Source organism: Macrosteles quadrilineatus, unplaced genomic scaffold, assembly GCF_028750875.1.
Source record: "Macrosteles quadrilineatus isolate MER2022 unplaced genomic scaffold, UCM_ALF_1.0 Scaffold_9__3_contigs__length_116548681, whole genome shotgun sequence".
NCBI lineage: Eukaryota > Metazoa > Arthropoda > Insecta > Hemiptera > Cicadellidae > Macrosteles > Macrosteles quadrilineatus.
This window is the reverse complement of record NW_026542602.1, coordinates 102,100,074-102,121,812: the sequence shown is the minus strand read 5'-3', so window position 1 is coordinate 102,121,812 and position 21,739 is coordinate 102,100,074. Positions and strand designations below refer to the sequence as shown.

General features: G+C 35.3%; 1 protein-coding gene across 1 annotated transcript; it reads right to left on the bottom strand.

Annotated features, from left to right (window-relative positions):
- Nucleotides 1–7,561: 7,561 nt before the first annotated feature.
- LOC129004456 (uncharacterized) lies at nt 7,562–19,893 on the bottom strand. The gene is made up of 5 exons (XM_054433052.1): nt 19,762–19,893; nt 17,785–17,833; nt 9,502–9,959; nt 8,994–9,027; nt 7,562–8,150 (listed from the first exon to the last, which is right to left on the bottom strand). Exons 1-5 carry the CDS (start codon nt 19,798–19,800, stop codon nt 7,600–7,602), a joined length of 1,131 nt encoding a protein of 376 aa, XP_054289027.1. The 5' UTR covers nt 19,801–19,893; the 3' UTR covers nt 7,562–7,599.
- Nucleotides 19,894–21,739: the final 1,846 nt, after the last annotated feature.

Below are 21,739 nucleotides of genomic sequence, written 5' to 3'. Positions count from 1 at the left end.
AGCAAGTTCGACCTCGGTGATAGAGTTCGTATCACGACGAAAAAAGACGTGTTTGCGAATAAATATAAACAAAACTGGACTTCGGAGATATTTACAATAGCACGAATTCTAAACACTAGACCGGTTACTTATAGGATCGCCGATCAAAATGGCGAGGAAATTATAGGCGGATTCTATGAAAAAGAACTGCAGAAGACTGCTCTCTGAGTGTCCGGACTTTGAGGACCGTACCCCATTCTAGGACTGTACCCCGTTCTAGGACTGTACCCCGTTCTAGGGCTGTACCCTATTCTAGGGCTGTACCCTATTTCAGGGCTGTACCCTGTTCTAGGGTGTACCCTGTTCTAGGGTGTACCCTGTTCTAGGGTGTACCCTGTTCTAGGGTGTACCCTATTTCAGGGCTCTCATCCTCATCCTGCGCTCGAACAGACCTTTACATAACTACTCAGACGTTCTAACATATTATATGTGTGTCATAAGAGAGAAACAGGTCGAAGGTTCTTAGGATCGTTTGGATCTCGTTTGGATAATCCTGCTGATTGCGCATTGCGTGGGATCCCTCCCTCAGAACTGCCAGATCATAATTTGTGGTGGTTTGGCCCGTTATGGTTAAAGCAGCCTCGTAAATGTTGGCCATTATCTAATTTCACGCCTTCAGAACTCTCAGAAACTGGAGAAAATAAGACTCCGTCAGATGTCATGCTTGTCTCTATGAATATCCCAGAATGGGATATTCTCACAAGATTCTCTCACTTCAGTAAACTCCAACGTGTGATAGCCTACGTTTTGTGATTTATTCCTAACATTCGGCATCCACAGAGAGGTTAATGGACCTCTCACCACTGGGGAATTAACTGCGGCTCGACAGAAAATCTTCCAGCAGGTTCAAGTCTCGTCCTTCATAGATGACATAGCAGCCTAGAAAAATAACAAGTCTAAGTCTCTATCAACATCGCTTCGTCGTCTCTCACCTTTCATCGATAATGGAGGCATTCTGCGAGTCGGAGGACGTCTTTGCATTTCACAACTTCCTGAAGATATACAGCATCCTGTTATCTATACATATATTTAATACGCGAGGCATATTTTTGTCATAATTGTTTTGGAGCGGTGGTGCTACCGATTACCGTGTCCAAGGTGTCGTTAGAAAGGTCTTAGCATGTAGTTTTGCCATCAAACAAAAAAACTTTGGAATTCCATCAGGGCTCTGCCCCAGTGGCCTTCAAAGTTCCCATGTTTTCTTAGGGAGAACATGTTTGTTTACATTTGAACAGATGAATACTTTGAAATTGACACTAATATTTGAAACAGCTGGTTATACTAAAATATGAGACAAGTGCTATTAGACCAGGCCGGGGTTGGGGTTGAGTATGCAAAATTATTCGGACGCACTTTCTCTTTTAATTGTTGTTAAGGACACTTTGGACAGTAAGAAAACGCATGTTGCCACGATCGGCGTTGGTCGAGTACCAATATGGCTGCCATCCAATATGGCGGACCACCTTACTTGACCTTGATCGAGAAAAATGCAAATAACTCCATCGTTTTTCGACTGATTTTGATAATTCTTTTATAGTTGAAAAGAAGAAGAAATTTGCTTTGAGAGTCTCCATTACACTTATAGTGATATCCCGTTTAAAAAAGTGATAAATTAGATTTTAATAAAGATTTTACTTTTAAAACGGATTAAATATACATTGAGGTGATTATATTTGAGTTTTTACTGACGAAATATGTCTGAAATCAACCTTGTAGCTGCTTGGGTAACAAAAAGGTAATTATCCTTTATAATTTAATAACCACAATCTAATAATTTGTAATTTAATAATCCTTATATTATTAATATTATCAATTTACAACGAAACACAATTGGAGAAGGTACGCTTTTTAAAAAAGAGCAATGCAAGAAAAACTTCATGTAACGATTGGGTAAACAGATTTTTTAGGGTAATTCGACCCTGCTGAGTACAAATCTGCGTGTTGCCAAAGCGAAATTTGAACCGGAAGTGCGGTATCCAAGATGGCGGCCAGACCCTGTTTGCCCCATTACTCTTTTGTTATTTGGCCTAAAATATTGGTTTAAACATCTGAATAGAGGTTTTCTCAGGTGCCAAACACATTGCAATACTCAAAATCTACTTACATCAACTTTTAAGAGCATATGTTCCAAGATAGCACCCAAGATGGCGTCCTAAGACTCTGTTTACGCATATCTCTCTTATTAGTTGGCCCAAAATAATAATTTAAACGTCTGCATAGGGGTTTTATTGGAATGCCGAACACATTTCAATACTCAAAACGTGATCACCAACAACCATTGAGGTAATATTTTCCAAGATGGCACACAATATGGCCGCCAAAAAACTCTGTATACGTATATCTGCCTTGTTTGTTTGTTTGAAATTATTATTTAATCGTCCATAAAGGCTTTTCTTCTGATGCCAAATGGATTGAAACACTCATTAAAATATACTTCATACGATTGTTTAGGACCTAGGTTCTAACATCAGCTGCCAAAACTTCTGTCCATGAAGAGAACAAGAAATATGAGAAAAAGGCCATCTAAGAGAAAATAAATTGTTAATTGCAATATTTAAAAGAAGGTATGAACAAAATGAATGAACCATTTAAAAGGGTCAAACATTGTCGAGAACGGTAGCACAGTTTGGTGCAAGTATTTCGATTCTTCTTGCGCGTTTACATTGTAGATATACACTTGGATAAACAATTACATCCTAGGATATCTGTGGAGGCTTTTGGGACTGACAAGGATCTCACAAGGATGGGATGTACTGGTGTCAGTGAAGCCCCCAGCTATATGACTCGGAGCCATCTTCACCGGTCGGACAAGATGAGCATTTTCCAACACGTTCAAATGGAACGTTTTTAAAATTTTCAGTACAACAAATCATTTAGTTTGTAAAACCATTGATGATAGTATGCCCCTACTAAAGATCGTGTCCTAACGACATCTTAGGAGTTGCAGTCACCGTACATTACGTGTTGGAGGCAAGGCTTCCTGATTTTTTATAACACCAAAAAGAAGATGCTTTTCAAGCGCTTTAAAGTTATGATGGACAATATCCAGAGGAAATATCCACTGCCAAATGATTGGAAAAATTTTTTAGCTCTGAGGAAAACAAAGCTGGTCTCGCCCTCTTCATCTCGCAAGAAGTTTTAAATCATAATTTTGGTATGTTTGATGTTGTTGTATCTGGAGATCTATCACCTGAACAGGTGGGCAAAGACTTATCCAGCAGGGATGAGGCTATACACCTTTATTGTTCTCATGAAAAAAAAACCGTAACCCTAGCCTCCAAAAGGTAATGTACTGTGATTCCTAAGATGTCATTAGGTAAAGACACGATGTTCAGATACTATCCTCAATGGTTTTACAAACTAAATGATTTGTTGTACTCAAAATTTTAAAAATGTTCCATTTGAACGTGTTGGAAAATGCTCATCTTGTCCGACCGTTGAAGATGGCTCCGAGTCATATAGCTGGGGGCTTCACTGACACCAGTACATCCCATCCTTGTGAGATCCTTGTCAGTCCCAAAAGCCTCCACAGATATCCTAGGATGTAATTGTTTATCCAAGTGTATATCTACAATGTAAACGCGCAAGAAGAATCGAAATACTTGCACCAAACTGTGCTACCGTTCTCGACAATGTTTGACCCTTTTAAATGGTTCATTCATTTTGTTCATACCTTCTTTTAAATATTGCAATTAACAATTTATTTTCTCTTAGATGGCCTTTTTCTCATATTTCTTGTTCTCTTCCATGGACAGAAGTTTTGGCAGCTGATGTTAGAACCTAGGTCCTACACAATCGTATGAAGTATAATATAATGAGTGTTTCAATCCATTTGGCATCAGAAGAAAAGCCTTTATGGACGATTAAATAATAATTTCAAACAAACAAACAAGGCAGATATACGTATACAGAGTTTTTTGGTGGCCATATTGTGTGCCATCTTGGAAAATATTACCTCAATGGTTGTTGTGATCACGTTTTGAGTATTGAAATGTGTTCGGCATTCCAATAAAACCCCTATGCAGACGTTTAAATTATTATTTTGGGCCAATTAATAAGAGAGATATGCGAAAACAGAGTTTTAGGACGCCATCTTAGGTGTCATCTTGGAACATATGCCCCTAAAAGTTTATGTAAGTAAATTTGGAGTATTGCAATGTGTTTGAAATCTGATAAAACCCCTATGTAGATGTTAAAACTATTATTTTAGGCCAACTAAGAAGAGAGATATGCGTAAACAGAGTCTTAGGACACCATCTTGGGTGCCATCTTGGAACATATGCTCTCAAAAGTTGATGTAAGTAGATTTTGAGTATTGCAATGTGTTTGGCACCTGAGAAAACCTCTATTCAGATGTTTAAACCAATATTTTAGGCCAAGTAACAAAAGAGTAATGGGGCAAACAGGGTCTGGCCGCCATCTTGGATACCGCACTTCCGGTTCAAATTTCGCCTTGGCAACACGCAGATTTGTACTCAGCAGGGTCGAATTACCCTAAAAAATCTGTTTACCCAATCGTTACATGAAGTTTTTCTTGTATTGCTCTTTTTTAAAAAACGTACCTTCTCCAATTGTGTTTCGTTGTAAATTGATAACATTAATAATATAAGGATTATTAAATTACAAATTATTAGATTTTGGTTATTAAATTATAAAGGATAATTACCTTTTTGTTACCCAAGCAGCTACAAGGTTGATTTCAGACATATTTCGTCAGTAAAAACTCAAATATAATCACCTCAATGTATATTTAATCCGTTTTAAAAGTAAAATCTTTATTAAAATCTAATTTATCACTTTTTAAACGGGATATCACTATAAGTGTAATGGAGACTCTTAAAGCAAATTTCTTCTTCTTTTCAACTATAAAAGAATTATCAAAATCAGTCAAAAAACGATGGAGTTATTTGCATTTTTCTCGATCAAGGTCAAGTCAGGTGGTCCGCCATATTGGATGGCAGCCATATTGGTACTCGACCAACGCCGATCGTGGCAACATGCGTTTTTCTTACTGTCCAAAGTGTCCTTAACAACAATCAAAAGAGAAAGTGCGTCCGAATAATTTTGCATACTCAACCCCAACCACGGCCTGGTCTATATAAGGATTTATTAGATTAGTTGAAAAGATTGATGTTTCACTGTTTTAGACCAGTTTTTATTTGCACAAAATCAAAACATGACCAAACAAATGTTCGACATAATTGAGACTATAAGACAATGGAAGGAGGCCGACGAACTTTAACTGGTAGATGCGAACGAAATACAAATAATACTATTGTCGTAGATAGCCGAATACAACAAGCACCCCTCCGTGTTGGGTGTATCCCATTTTGTGTATTAAAATATAAATCTTTCTGCGATTAAATATAAATTTTCCAAATAGAAATAGTTTCCCGACTTCTAGGCTATATAATAGATTTTGATTAAATTGTTACGAGAAAGTGTAATATCAGAACATAAAACTTAGTATGAAAAGTAGTTTAGTTTAATGTTTTAGGATTCTTTTCTCACCCTCCCAAATAAAACTTCAACAGCCTGTCATCACAGACTACTGATCCCTGCCGTCTCAATACTGTAATTTACTCTACGGTATAAGTTATATTGGCTAAATAAATACGGTAGGGACGTGGCTGGCCATGAGCCAAGGTCCGGCATATTTTTCAAGACACTAACACTGAGTTAGTGTTTGATGTGTCAGTTATTTTGATTGATACTCCAAGTTTATTTGGCTAAAAGAGACTGTATTATTACTTTGCAAATTGCACATTTTAACAGGGTTAAAACTGCTGCCAAACCACAACAAATCCAATGAATTACTTTTTACCTTTTCAAGATTATGTTAAGTTTTCAGTTACCATTCGTCCCTCTGCCAGATCATAAGCTTTAAAATGACACATCAATCGTAAAAATATGTCTAACAAGACATTTTAACAGGAATGTTACAGATGAACCCCTTATTAAATTAGTTCGGTGTGGAAAAATCCCACGATGGTTAAATACTGCAAAAAGTAACAAGTATGGTTGCTCAAAACTTGGTACCAAATTACTGGAAACCATTTTAACACATTATTCAGTGATACACTATCTCGTCAGGGTACGGCTAGGTAGGAGTCAGAAGAAAATCTTAAATGTAGCATAGGTTGATATGCACATAACATTTAAGGCCTTTAATATTAGAATACAATGCTGCAACTTGAACTCAAACGGACAACCGAGTCAAAAATGGCAGCAGTTCAAATATTTCTTGAATCTACCATTTGGAATCTTTGAACGACTGCCATTCTATACTTATCTCTTATTTTGTTCTCAAATTTTCGGCATCGTATTCTACTAACAAAGACCTCTAATTTGATGTGTTCAAATAAACCTCTTTTTTACCTTTGCCCTCTTTTAGCGAATTTCGTATAAAGGGAATAACTTGAGCAAAAATGATCCGATTTTGATGAAATTTAGTAGACACGTGTAAACCTACGTTTATTCGAACGAGTTCGCAAACCAGCATGATTGGACTTTGGGAACGGGAGTTTATGGGGTAAAAATAGGTTTTTTTTCCATTTTTTACCCTAAAAACACAAAATTTCCCAACTTATTTCCAGACGATTTTGTGGAGCTTAAAAAATAAATAATTTTGTATGTTGAAGCGTGGTTGTATGCCTAACGGTTACGGAGATAATTAAAAAAACTTTAAATTTAAAATTATCATGTTATTTTGATGGAGATTAATTAAACTGTTGTAGTTTGCTTGTTTATGGATATATTTTAATCAAATTTGGCAATTTTGTTTATTTCATAGTAAGCTTTCATACATTTGAAATAAAAACACACCTCAACACCTTCCCTGTAGCAGCATACCTAGGTAGGCTACTTATTAAAATTAATGTTTTTTTATATATGAAATAAATCTGACAATTTTCAGGGCATATTTTAGCAGAAATCCAGCCAGGTAAATGGAAATTCGCTTATCTGCAGGTTTGCTGCGGCCGGGGTATTAATATTTTTCTCCTAGCGGGCCGTCCCCCTGAAGAAGTAGTGCATCACTGAATAATGTGTTAAAATTATTCTAATGCCCAGTAACTGTGGACCAAATTTTTAAACTCTATATTTATTACTTTTTGAATTATTTAACCGCCTCGGGATTTTTTTCCATCCAGAGTATGGATAACCTGCGATAACTTATTCAGAATCATTGTTCTACTTCTGGATATTTATTTATATTGATATCAAGTATTTATTTGCCATAAATTATCCTTGGGTATCCGGTAATTTTTGTTTGACCAGATGCCCATAGATGTTGTAAGTTAAAGAAATTCTTTCTATCGAAAACGTTTTGTTATTTTTTTGCGAAAGTATACATGCACTTGGATTAAACCTTTTAAATGTTGCTATAATTATTTTCACGGGAAAACCTGTTTGAAATAAATGGCTAACCAAGCATACAGTAACCCTTAAATGCTTGCATTAATTATAAACTGCACTTGAAATATATTACAAGGAAAGGTCAGGAAATTAATTTACTGCTGAATCATTAAAAATGGTTTATTTCACCTCGAAACCTTGGATTCATTCTTGGACGTTGGATTGTGGCGTCATGTACGGCAGTGGTTTGTGGAATGGTAATTTCCACCAAGCTACGCCAATGTTTAAGCCTACGTCACCGGTCCAAGCCCTTGGACACCTGACTGGATAAGGACCATGTCGTTCAATCATAACCTCATCGTAGTAGTGCAAACGCATAAATTTTTCTTGAATGATATCTTTTTCGAAACACTTTCCGTCTGTTCTTTTATAAACAATTCTAAAATACCTATTGGGTCCTTCATATCCAAGGTTTATGTTTATTCCCTGAGTTCCAGACTCGCAAGAGTCTAGAAGGAACTTATCCAGAACTACATTTTCATCAACCTCATACACGATCCATCCTGTTGCCATGGTCGTTCTTTTTGTCATCGGCAATTCATTGTTGAGAGTGTATTCTTCGCAGATGAGCTTGAATGATTTATTTTTTAAGGTTTTAGTATCAAACACAAAAACTTTTTTTTCGGGTTGGCTGGTAGGAGCAACATCTTTGTTGAAATGCATCATATTTACGCTCCCCGTTGGTCCTAAGTTTACTATAAAACAAAAACCAAACTATCAGAATAAAATAATATTTGAAATGATCGTAAATAAGAATATTGTACAGTAATCTATATTTTCGAAGGAGTTGTTTGCAACATCCTAACGATAACATGGGTAAACTTTGCTTTATTGTAATTTGTTTTCAGAAAAATCCCTAAGGCGTTAATTTTAAATGCAGGCTTTAGCTACATCAAGAGATTCCATGCTAATACTGAAATTTAACACAATCTGACCTTTCGAAATGATGCCATTAAGCAAAGACTACATAGAAGACACGAGCGAAACATCTAACTGACTAGGCCGTGGTTAGGTCTGCAGGACTAGGTTGGACCACAGAATGAAAATGATAGAACGTACTATGGTCACCGCGATCGAGCTGGCCGAGTCTCGACACTTGAAATACATGCGTTGGTTTTTTGTCTCTCGTTTTCAATTCGTAGGCCTACTGTAAATAGTTTATCCGTGATTTAATGTTTGGTGACTGTGTTTTTAAAAAGCGTGACGTGACATAATGTGTAGAAAGACTTGAAATTTTGTGAAATAGGATCTGAAGATGGTACAGTAATACCGCAACGCGTAATGCTGTTGGATGATTGAGGACCACTATAAGCAGTCTGCAGGTATTGTAACCTTTTTATTTTGATTTGCATTAAGTGGCCTAGAAAAACAACTACAACAGATATGTTATTAAAGGTAACTTCGTCAAATATCAATCTGCAATGACTAGGTGGTGAGTATAGTCAATGGTAGTATATAAGTTATCCCCAGAAAAAATGGTTTCTTTTGTACTATAGAGTTTGACTAGAAGTATTGAAATCTTCATTTTAAATACTTACCAATGCCTCCAGCTGCAGCCCCTTTTTCAACTTCCTGAAAACATCAGTCAAACTTAAATCACAATTTTCATTCAAAGGTTAAAATTAAAATGTCCTAAGGGATGTTTTAAAGGGCGTTACAGGATAAATGTTTTATATTGTTTTATAGTTAATTTAATTTTGCGTATTTATTTTGTACATAGACAATAAACATACTGCTCGGATACACACGAACAAATGAAACTTAAAAAAATGATTTTGAGATGTAGGTTAGTAAAAACATTGACTAAAGTAAAAGGTAAAAGTTAAGAATCCATGCACAGAAGCCAAAGCCATTGTGTATTTTGTAATATTAAAATTGATGCAATCAATATTTTTTTGGTAAAACCTTTTTAACAAATATCTAGGGTTATCCTTTTATTTGAAACACGAACGAAATGGTCGGCACCACTTGTAAATATTATTATAATAAACACAAAATGAACATACATTTTTACATATTTTTAGTATTATCAATAATTATTCTTACACTCGCAAACTTTTCTGGACATTCCTTTAACTTTTTGTATCGTTTTTTGTCCACGCGTGCCATGAAATAGTAGCTGGTGACATCGTATTCACTTTCAACGCATCCCGGCTTCGCCCCAGCGATTAGATACGTCATCGTCAGGTCAAATGTAAAGACCCCGTTAAACCTTCTTGCGTCTGAGTTCTTTGTGAAATCGTTGTCGGTCACATGAATGTAGTTTTCCAGCTGTGAGCATGGCGCGTCCAATTGCGAGGACAGATTCAACGTGTCTATCAGGACTCCTTCATGGCTGTATATGAACGCCCTGGCGTCATCGCTCTTGTACTCTACGCACTCAACACGTAGCTTCTTCCCTGGTACTAGTTCTATTTCCAAGTCTTTTGATGAGGCTTTATCCTCTGGTGTGATCCACGACGTGAAGATTTGCTTTGCACCCCTGTGATCATTCGTTTTCACAACTGAAAGAAAAATACGTGGCTGTATTAGGGATACAGTATTAACAAATAAATCTCTAACTTACCAAGGATAAGGAATCATTAAGAATCTCACTAGTTGTAAAGAATAAACTAGACATTACCTTAAGAGAGTTAGCTTGTTGTACACAAATAAACTGATTAATTAGGTACGTAGACAAGGTTTTAGTAGAAAACAAAGAAATTCTAGTACAAGCTAGTTAAATTATTATTTTAAACACTTTCAAGTTAACAGTGGTACCGAAACCAACGTGCACTTCGTATCGAATTGAATATTAAAGTAGGTAGTTGTATTTCCTTGTTATTAATCCTGGATCAAAGTCAAATTAAAATATATCATGCAAAAGGTTTCTAAAACTCGTGAGGCGCCATTTCGCTTTATTCACAAACTATTTTTATCGTTTGACGGCTTTGTGTAGTCAATTGATAACTAATTGGTTCATTGACAATGCAAAGACCTCGATTTTGAGAAATAAATTTTTTTTCAATGTGTTAAGTTCCAAAATGGTGGCCAAGTATCAAATTTAAGAACATATATACATACTAAGGGGGAAAACTCATTTTAACATACTCTGTATGAAACATAATATTATGCGGTCTTTTGTCATTTGAACATCTGCATTGATTTTGAATTTACAATTTTTATTGTTATAACTAGTTGTGTGCCCGTTCTACGTACGAGGATCTTGTAGTAACTTAAGCTGAAACTTTCTTATATTCATAACAGGAGTTAGTTTGCATATTTAGTGTGCATTTTTCCAGATATGCAGGTAAAACTATTATAGGAATACACATAAGCTTTCGCAAATACAATATCTGACAGTTTCAAGCCAAAACGAATGCATCACGATTAAATATCACCCGATCGTGTTAGTCCATATGTCCATAGTCCATATCCATATCCATATCCATTAGCCCAATATCCAATGATAAAAAAAATTGCTTTATAGATTTATGAGGCATAGCCCTAAGGTAGGCCTTTTTACACCGGTAAAAGTAGTTAAAATACTATCACAACCTCACCACAGCATACTTAACTCCGGTTGAAATTTGCTTTAACAAAAGTGCTCTTGTCTTTTCCACGAAACACTGAGAAATAAGGACATTAATGCGTTACCAACAGACATACGCACAAAAATACAGAATTGAATTAGGTAATTTGCTACGCTTTAACCAAAGCAAAGTACATAGGCCTACAAATTTAGTATTTGAAATTTTTTGATCGTGTCGTAAAGTTTTATGATAATCGTATTTAGGCCTACTTATCGTGTAGTGATAATGCCGTCTGTAATGATAACTTATATTTGCTTTGGTTAATCTTTATGAAATATTCTTTATAGATATCTTTATGGATAATATTAATCTTTACGGCATAATTTATGAAACGAAATACAAAAGACGATATAGATTGGTAATAATTAACAATACCGGTAGTTAATCACTATAAATATTTATCTTTGTTATTGTCATTAATATTATTTATTGCTTTCACAAAATTATTTATCATGGTTATTGTTATTTTTATTATTTATTGTTTTCTAGGTCGGTTCATGATCCATTTATTGTATACATATTTTCATTATTAATTCAACTATGTATTTATTTCTCGTTACTCTTAGTTCTTTCATCGTCCAAGTATTTGCATGTACTGTATTCTTATTAATGTTACTTTTGATGTTCCTCTCATTATTATTATCTATAGGCTATTTAGTCATAATGAGCAATTCACAACGTGTAATTAAGCTGAAAGATTTGTGTAAATCCGTTTGCAAATAAATAAATAAATTCACAAACCACAAAACATTGATACGTTAACGTTAAGGTACGACAATAAAGCAATTAATTTCATTTCATTTCATTTTATAACAAGGCAAAGCTTTAAAACGATGGTTTGCTAAGCAAATTTTTCACTTAATGTCATTTCCATAGCATAAACTAACATTTTGGAGTCCAGACAGAAAACGCAAAACTAATACATTAAGACATCAATTAAATTTAATAAGAAATAAGGCACAACACCAACGATAACCAAGTTGTAAATAGTGATGTGTTTGTAGGTAAAAATAACTCTTGCTGCTTGCTACCACCGGTTCTAAGGAAAAGTACCAGTACCAAAAACCAACGTTTACAGTTATGAACTATTATAGTACCATTGAGTATAAAGTACTTACGACCAATTAAATTCGTTAATCAAGTCCCGAAGTTATTAATCAGGGATTCTGCGCAATTTACAGACAAAACTGTAATTTTATTTATATAGATGGTAATTCTTGCGTACCAAATGACAAAAATGTATCTCAAAAATGAATTTTCTCCCTTATTTGGTATAGTTAGAGTTGTAACAGGACTGTTTAAACAACACAATACCACATGAGTTTTTTTACCTACATTTTATGTTTTTCATGTTAAATAACTTGAAATATCCACCAATTTAATACTAAAATTACTTAAAATTTGTTTTATAGGTCTTTGCTTTAATAATCTCTGTACCAAACTTCAATTCTTTTTAAAAAACCGTTAAAAAGGTTTTGTGAAAAACGGGAAATAAATGGTGGTTGTACTTTTGAGTTTTGGGAGTATTAACGTGATATTTTAGTTTTTCTTTTGTTGACGAATGATACCTTAAAGGTCGGTGCAAAATTTGGGTACATCTTGTATTTTATACTGACTGATGTCAAAGTTTGAACGTGTATTGATCCATTACAATAATACGCGTATTTTAAGTTTAAAACCCATCCTCCTTTAGTCCTTTACCTCAAAAACACTACGATTGAGAACAATTAATTGAGCGGAGCGAAGCGAAGCTCTTTAGCATCATCTTCAATGCAATCTTTGTAACACTTAATCTCAATAACGGCTGAACATATTTTTGAGCGGAGCGAAGCGAAGTTCTTTGGGATAAACTTCAATGCAATCATTATAACACTTAATCTCAATAACGGCTAAATACATTTTAGCAAAACTTACCAAGGTTGCGTTGTCAAATGTTTGGATGGTTTGGACGTAACCAATTTTAATTTTTATAATGCTTATATAGTTTGAAAGTAACTCTAAGTTTTTAAATTTTAACATTGGTCTTATGGGTTGCCATGATGGTTACAAAATAACAAGGTAAATGTAAACAAAACAAAGAATCATATTACATGTTTAAATCAAGCTACGACCTTAACGCAGTAAAAAGGAAAAAATTTGGATAATGACGACTGATCAAATAATGCAGAGAAAGTCTTGGATTTACATTTAAGTCGCAATTTGGAAACGACCACTGATCGAATAGGTACAGTCATAGATAAAACATACTTTCTTAGGTACATTAACAGATTTGATTTACGTAGCTAAATAAGGTTATATAACAAATAACATTTTATCTTAAACAAATCTTCGGTGAATCACCTTCATGTTTCCATCTCATAAATGGCAAACTTGAACAGGTCCACGACGTAGGAAGTAGTAGGCCTAATAGCGAGAAGTGCGGAGTGTGGGAAACGTTTGTGGCAGTTAGATCATTGTATATAAAATACTAAAATGCTATTGGAAGGGGGGAAACAAGTTCACAACGTAGGAAGCGATGAAGGGAGTAGAAAAGGCCAGCAGTGTGTTATGTGGGAACCGTCTGTGGCACTTAGATTAATGTATCTCCAATATTAAAATGCTATGGGAAGGGAGGGAAACAGGTCCAAGACGTAGGAAGTAATGAAGGAAGTAGTTATGTTAGCTAACAGTCTGGAGTGTGGGAACTGTCGGTGGTGGTTAGATTAATGTATCTGCAATCCTAAAATGCGATGGGAAGGAAGGGAAACAGGTCCACGACGTAAGACCTCCTTGGTGAATAAGGAAGTAGTAAAGGCTAGCAGTGCAGAGTATAGGAATGGTTTGGGACGGTTAGATTAATGTATCTTAAACATTAAAATCCTATGGGAAGGGAGGGAAAGAGGTCCACGACGTAGGAAGTGGTGAAGGAAGTAGTAAAAGCTAACAGTGCGGAGTGTGGGAATACTTTGGGGCAGTTAAATTAACGTATCTAAAATAAAAACTATAGGAAGGAAGATAAGCAGGTCCACGACGTAGGAAGTGGTGAAGGAAGTAGTAAAAGCTAACAGTGCGGAGTGTGGGAATACTTTGGGGCAGTTAAATTAAAGTATCTAAAATACTAAAAAAAACTATGGGATAGAAGAGAATAGGTCCACTACTTAGGAAGCGATGAAGGAAGTAGTAAAGGCCAGCAGTGTGGTGTGTGGGAACCGTCTGTGGCAGTAAGATTAATGTATCTGCAATCTTAAAATGCTCTAGGAAGGGAGGGAAACAGGTCCACGGCGTAGGAAGTGGTGAAGGAAGTAGTAAAGGCTAAAGGTGCTGAGTGTGGGAACCCTTTGTGGCAGTTAGATTAATGTATCAGAAATACTCAAAAACTATGGGTAGGGAGCGAAACAGGTTCACGATGTAGGAAGTGGCGAAAGAAGTATAGGCCAGTCAATAACAGCATTCAACATCGCAAACGCGCATGTATCTACGATTTTTTTATATGTTGTTAGGTCCCCTAAGAGTAGTTTATACCCAAGTTTGCAACCCTGAAAACCCTGTGCTACTCCCATGATACTTGAAAAACGGCAAAATTCTGGCTATTTTTTTGTTTTATTGAAAAAACTAACTGAAGGGAGCGTTTATCAGGTATATGTGTCCTATACTTTTTTTTAAGTTAACCAAATTTGCAACAATTTGAACCCAGTTTGAGCCCATTAAGTCAATTTCTTGCGGATATACAGTTAGTAAAAAATAGGACAATTTTTTCAAACATTGAAATATTATCGGTAGGCTCATTTGCCAAGATGCGTACAGGCTGAAGTAATAATCATAGAGAAAAGTCTTTAGGAAGGGTTTTGTAGAGAATTTAATAAGCTTTAATTCAATTCCAAGGTTGTGTGTCTAGGCATTTAAGTTTCACAAAAAAATTTAAAATATAAAAATATCATATTTTGCGTAAATGTTGTATTAATTTTGGGTTGTATTTCTTAAAAAGATTCGGACTCTACCTTCAAGACATGCTTCGCCTAAAAAACACATGAAGTCAGACGAGTATCGCACGTTCACAGGGGGATCCTTCACAAAACGTCGCTCTGATAAGTTCTGGTCTGGTTTATGGACAGATTCGACCATGAAACACGTACTGATGAGTTCCACGAAAAGCCAGGGTGGGCTAACTCATGGTCGGGGAATATGAAGCAGTGTGCTGGTGCGCTGGTCAGTAGGGTTGGTTTCCATGCTCAACATTTGCGATGAGGTGGAACTTTTCACTGAAACTATGACTCTAACATCAGAACAGCACGTTGATATGAGGGCATCCCAAATTGCGAGAGACACTGCAGATGCCAAAAAAATAAAGATCTGGTTCAACACCCACCCTCCATTCCCAGTCAGCAATCACCTATTTTCCATCCACGTGGTAGGCCCTTATTTCAACTGCCACTTATCTTAAGAACTGGGAGCAGGAGGAGTGAAACAAATTGTTGGTAACAACTTTGGTCAAGTGAATTTTAAACGAGAAAGGACAGAGTGAAGACCTTGACTTCAGGCACCACGTATGTAAAAGTATTCAACAAGAGAGTTGATGTTGATCTCCTTACCATTCCAGAGGGTCTGCGTCACAAAACAATCAGATGAACAATTGAAGCAGCATTTTGCGTATGAGCTAGCACCGTAGCCACTGCCCTTATTCATTGAAGAAGGAATGTGCAAGGGCACAAAATCTTCCTTCTATTCAGCATTTACACCGCTCACTGAAAACATCATCCCAGGAAACGAAGCGTTCATAGTGATTGATGGTGGTTACATCTTGCACAAGGTTATCTGGCATTGAAATGATTCAGTCAGATCCACTGTGGTGGGATATGTCAGCTATGTTTTACTTTAAACCACTTCGGTAAAAACGTTGCTGTGGTATTTAATGGATACCCTCAAGATGCAGCTATGAAGAGCACTAAATCAGCTGAACACCTGTGACGCTCTACTTCTCTCTCATGCCAAACATTTTGTTTGATGAACCAAACAAAATGGGTCCAACCCTCCTCCCCCTCACCGGGCTGATCTAGCTAGGCTGTATGAGACTTGGCCCTTCCAAAAGGGCGAAATTCTAAACTCTTTTTGTGCTTGAGCGTTATGTGTACATTGCTAATTTTTTAGTATATTTCTTAGTAATTGTTTGTTTTTTAAAAGCCATGTGTTACATCTATAAAATGTCAATTTCACAAAAAATATTTTTTTATTTTTTTTTGAACCTATAAGGCCTAGACACACCACTTTGGAATTAAATGAAAGCTTATTAAATTCTCTACAAAACCCTTCCTAAAGACTTTACTCTATGATCATTACTTCAGCCTGTACGGCAAATAAGCCTACCGATAATATTTCAATGTTTGAAAAAATTGTCCTATTTTTTACTAACTGTATATCCGCAAGAAATGGACTTAATGGGCTCAAACTGGGTTCCAATTGTTGTAAATTTAGTTACCTTTAAAAAAGTATAGTACACATATACCTTATAAACGCTCCCTTCAGTTAGTTTTTTCAACAAAACAAAAATATGAGCCAGAAATTTACATTTTTTCAAGTATCATGGGAGTAGCACAGGGGTTTCAGGGTTGCAAACTTGGGTATAATCTACTCTTAGGGGACCTAACAACATATCAAAAAATCGTAGATACATGCGCGTTTGTGATGTTTGCCTTTTTTCGTGTATATATTGACTGGCCTAGTAGTAAAGGCTAGCAGTGCAGAGTGTGAGAACATTTGTATTTTATTTTATACCTATAATCTTTTTTTATTTATTTCTTTATTAAAAACCATGAAACATGATTGCTCCGCTCAACTGGCTTTCACTGCTATGAAAGCAATCCTAGTATGACATATAATCGGTATTATTATTTATACTTATCATTTATTATAATATTTGATTACACTTATTATAATTCAATATTATGCAGGGTGAATCAGACCACTCGTACACATACAACGGGATCCAGCCGCTTGTGAAGCTCACTGTCTCACTGAACAGGTATACAAATTTATACCCACTTCTAGAATAGCTAGGAATCTATAACATGTTGTGGAGGTCCGTCTCAGTCCCAAACCACCCAGAAAATCCAAAAAGTTACATTTTCAAATTAACCCCCCCCCACAAAATCCCTTTAATCGCCCTTTTTTTTAGAGAAATACGTTTTTTAAAAAGGTTATAACTCGAAACGGTAAGAACTAGCAAAGATTTGATCTCATTCCTTCACCTTCAAAAAACACCCACATCTAAAATTTGTAAAATGTATTGGATTCAGACTGTTTTTAATTTTTTAAATTACTTTTCGGACACATATTTATAGTTTTTTATGATCCCAACATTGAAAGAAAAGTGCCTAAAGTGGAATTTTAAAATTGTAACCCATGAACAAAATGTATACATTAATTATATACTTTAATACTTTACTTTAATACTTTTTAATGAAATGGCAACCATACAAAGTAGGTATTATATTTATTCCCACGGCAGACGCGTAGTTAGCCTACACTTGGGCCGGCGACGTGAGCGTGGTTTATTGTTTGTGGAAATGTGTATCGCGTCAAGCAAGTTGTAGACTAGATCTAGTAGGCATAGCCTAAAACAGAGGCTATTTATTTCCCGTGTGGTTAGTACAGCAATTGTTTATATAAAAAAACAAGCAAAAACAATTTTTTATATCTTTATTGTCTTATTAACTTAAAATATTATTCTCCACCTACAAGTATATTTTTCTTAAAAATAAAGTAATTATAAAATCTGTTATACCGTTGCCTTGAACTTTTGCAGAAGTGACGAGAACTGAGGTCTGTAGGATCTGAAACAAAAGACCATATATTAAACGTTTAACAGTGTAAACGCAAGAACCTATCTCCCTGCCAGCTTTGCCCCAAGAAATCGATGTTGGGAAAGAGAACGGTGATCACGAATGTAGTAGATACTGACGTAATGGGATAGGCTGACGCTGCCCAGGTGTTGAGCAACGTAAAACTCAGCTTCCTGAAAATTGTCCCCTTTATTACACGCCAACTAGGGAATACACTTAATTTAGGGAATTGATCTTAATAAGCTAGGGTGGAAGTAGTGTGAGAAATTAATAATGCAAGATTTGGAGTAGTCTATATTCTTCCTAATATTTCCAAAATCAATAAATATACATATCAATCATGTACAGATAAAATAATTTTGTTAATCATAAGCCCTTCACAAAAAATAATATAATGGGCGGGTCTTACTTTAAATTACTTGGTTTAACTGAACTCTGGCATAAAATAAGTGAAATCACTATCAGATCTCAGTGTTGTTTCATGTTTCAGATCTCTGTCTGAAAACATCAAACACCACTAATAATTTCCATTCTTAAAAACTTATAATAAATAAAAGTGGATTGAAGATCCTTACAAACTATTGTGAAAATGTACTTTTCAAGAACAATATTTCAGGTTTGTCTGAAACTTTACATATTTACTGCACTTGGTAAAACAACACTGAATGATTTAAAATTAATACTTTAATTTACAATCCAAATAAAACTCGAACAACATCTACATACATAAAGTTCTCTGTGATATTCCTATAATACAATTTAAGATTATTTACACTTTCTACTGGAGCCACTTCGCTTCAAGTCCACATTTCCAGTAAAACTTAACGGGCAAACCTACTTCGAATTATTTTATCAGCCAGTGCTACCACTAACAATTTAAAATACTCAGCTCTCTTACTTTTTAAATCTTATAGCATAGATTAAATATATAATTTTAGTTTGAGTAATTTCAAATGATTTTGATATTTTACCTCGGTACTTTGATTCAGTAAAAAACGTAACATTATCTTTCGTAGAGCGATGTAGAGAACATTGATCCCCATCAGTATAATGGGCATTAGTTAATAAAACCTTACTCACTGAACATCATATTACTATGTATATCAATGTACTGACATTGCCGTATCGATAAGTGACTATAGGTTCCCATCCACTTTAGATATTTCACAATTTAAAACCAAACTATGGCGGCAACATATTTGGCACAGATATCGTTTGAAAATTACCCTTTTGTGTAGATAAAAATGGTTGCTGTGCAGAGTATGGTGAAATAGAATGAAAAAGTCTCACTTAAATTGAATACCCATATGGTGTTTCCATAGTTACATTAAATTAACGCGATTCTGACTATTTGATTGAACAATGGAATAAGTAGGTTGAATTTTCAAATTAAGCAGATTCTGTTGGTATCAAAACGGATCACTTAAATTTAACATAATTCATTGCAAACAATCGATAAGATTAAAATGTGTTTTTAATTTTAGACATGAGGTTTGTTTAGTATTTTGTTTATTTATTTGTTTATAATGTAGTTCTTTTTCGAATAATTGTCATTGTTTGAATAAAAAAACGGGTTAAGTGCATATTATATGGCTTTCTTATACTGTACATGGAATTTCGCAAGAAAACGAAAAGTCAATATTGGTGTAAATATCAAGCAATATATGTGGGCTGTTTTTCTAGTGGGGCCTTGATCATACCCAATTACAAATCAAAGCTATATAAGCAATAAAACAAACCATTTACTAACTGGAAGTAATTTTGTGAGAAGTTCTTTCTGGATTTAAGTAAATATTAAATATCGTTTCACACACAACACCATAATAATTGATATCATTATGTACTTGTAAATAGCTATTAACTGGTAAAGTATTAGAAGTAAAGCAAAGGGGATACATATAGTATAAATAAAAACTTACCAACAATGATCCAAGAGCCACAGTCAATATTCGGCCCATCGCAAATAAATGTGGGCAAACCTATCTAAGTGGGGCACTGGATCTAGATGTAGATGTTTTTTCGCTGTCAAACTTAGTCAGTGATAAATTGTCATTAATTGTCCATAAGTATCATAGTCTCACTAAGTAACGCATGACTTGCACCATTTGCAGTAATAACTCATACAGTTTCTATGTATGTCATGACATTAATTACACTTTAACGCAAACCACTCGATGTAAAACGTTGAGTCCCGCTAACATTTGACACCACCAAAAATGTATTTATCACAAACATTTTTCATTATAATTTTTTTTTAAGCCACTTACACTCCCGCCACAGCAAACCAGTGGACTAAACAAATTTCTCATTTACTGATTGGATATAACTGAAATGTTACCATGAACATGTCATGTTTATTCTCCATTAAATTACATCATGTTTAAAGAGAAATTAGGTTAGCTGCGACGGGGGAGGAAAAATGTTTTTCATCAAATGTTAATGGTATAGAATTAAATAAATAAATTTGCCAAATTTGATCAAAATGCATCCATAAACAATCGAACTAGAACAGTGTTATGTTTTGTACAACAATACTTTATAATGCAACATTGTGTTTTTAAGCTCTACACTTACACTATAGCTAGCTAATTTGACCAAAACTACTTGTAAAAACATGTAGTATTTTTTCGGTTTTCTTACCTCAAATGCAATTGTATCAATGCATAATGAATACGTTATTGCATAATATGCATAAACACACGATATTTAAAGTTGAAGATGTAAATTCACAAATTCAAGAGGTGATAAAAATGCGTGTATTTTTTAAGTAAGTCAAGTGAACTAATAACTAATTGAATGAAAAGTAAATAATTAATAACACAATCATGTTAAATAAAACTATTGTAGAGGTAAGTAGTAGGGAGTCACTACAGTACCCCATGCCAGTGGTTGAGCTGTGACGAAGCAAACACGAAGATTCAAATAAATCAACTCTGGAACCGTTCTGGAAAATGAACTTGCCTCCCAGAGCCGTAGTTAATGGTGTAGATCTCAGAATAGGTTTTGGTGTCGAGTTGCCTTGTTGAATGTCAGTATGACAAAAGGGAGGAGTAGTAGTGTTGTTGTCTCTGGAAACGCTGGTATCATCGTGGTCGAGTTGTAAGGAATAGACTGGCTTAAATCGATCCATTGAAATGGTTACGTCATTGCCTCGAATCCGAATAACTGCAGTCTTGTCAGATCTTTTAATGACGAGGTAAGGACCTGAGTAGGATCGAATGTACCCTCGGAGATGTCGGTACGTACGAAGACATGAGTGCATGTGGTGAGATCCTTGAACACGAATGGCGTCCTACCTCCATGTCGTCACAAACTTGTAAATAGTGTTACATACACATTTCTAATGAACTTCAGTAGAACTTTTCATCGAACATAATAACATTCTTAAATGTAAAGGAAATATTTAGTTTATTTTTCAATATTCAAACCCAACCTGCCAACATTCATTTCAAAGAAGCAAAGTCCTTGACTTCATTGCTTCATTCTTCTCTTATCGGCCAGCTGACCATCGGGAAACCCCTCAGTCTATTCAAACATGGCAGTCAACAACAGGATCTTGGCCAGCTAAAAGGTTTCGTACCGACATCCTCTTATTCTTTAATTAATCATATAATCAGTGTATACCCCATGATATCACTGTGTATAATTTTAGAAGCAAGTTTTGTCGCAGTTTTTATTTTATTATTTTATATGTCAAACATTGTAAAAAGCCTAACGATCGACAAATACTATTAAAGTCAGTGCCAAGTGCGGGTCGGTCCACAAACAGTCTACCGCGTCTGGTCACAAACTGAAGTGCAATACGTACGTTGCGACATCAAGAAAGAAAACATATGTGTGGACGTTGTGTGTTCTCAAACTTGGGTTCGCCTTCGCGATTTTCCACGACAGGATAGT

Bases quoted from the DNA above. Each gene is read 5' to 3' on its own strand.
- LOC129004456 (XM_054433052.1), bottom strand. From the start codon at position 19,800: ATGGGCCGAATATTGACTGTGGCTCTTGGATCATTGTTG. The intron at 17,834-19,761 runs GTAAGTTTTTAT...CTTTTGTTTCAG, and splicing joins TGGCTCTTGGATCATTGTTG to ATCCTACAGACCTCAGTTCT. The intron at 8,151-8,993 runs GTAAGTATTTAA...TTTGTTTTATAG, and splicing joins GGCTGCAGCTGGAGGCATTG to TAAACTTAGGACCAACGGGG.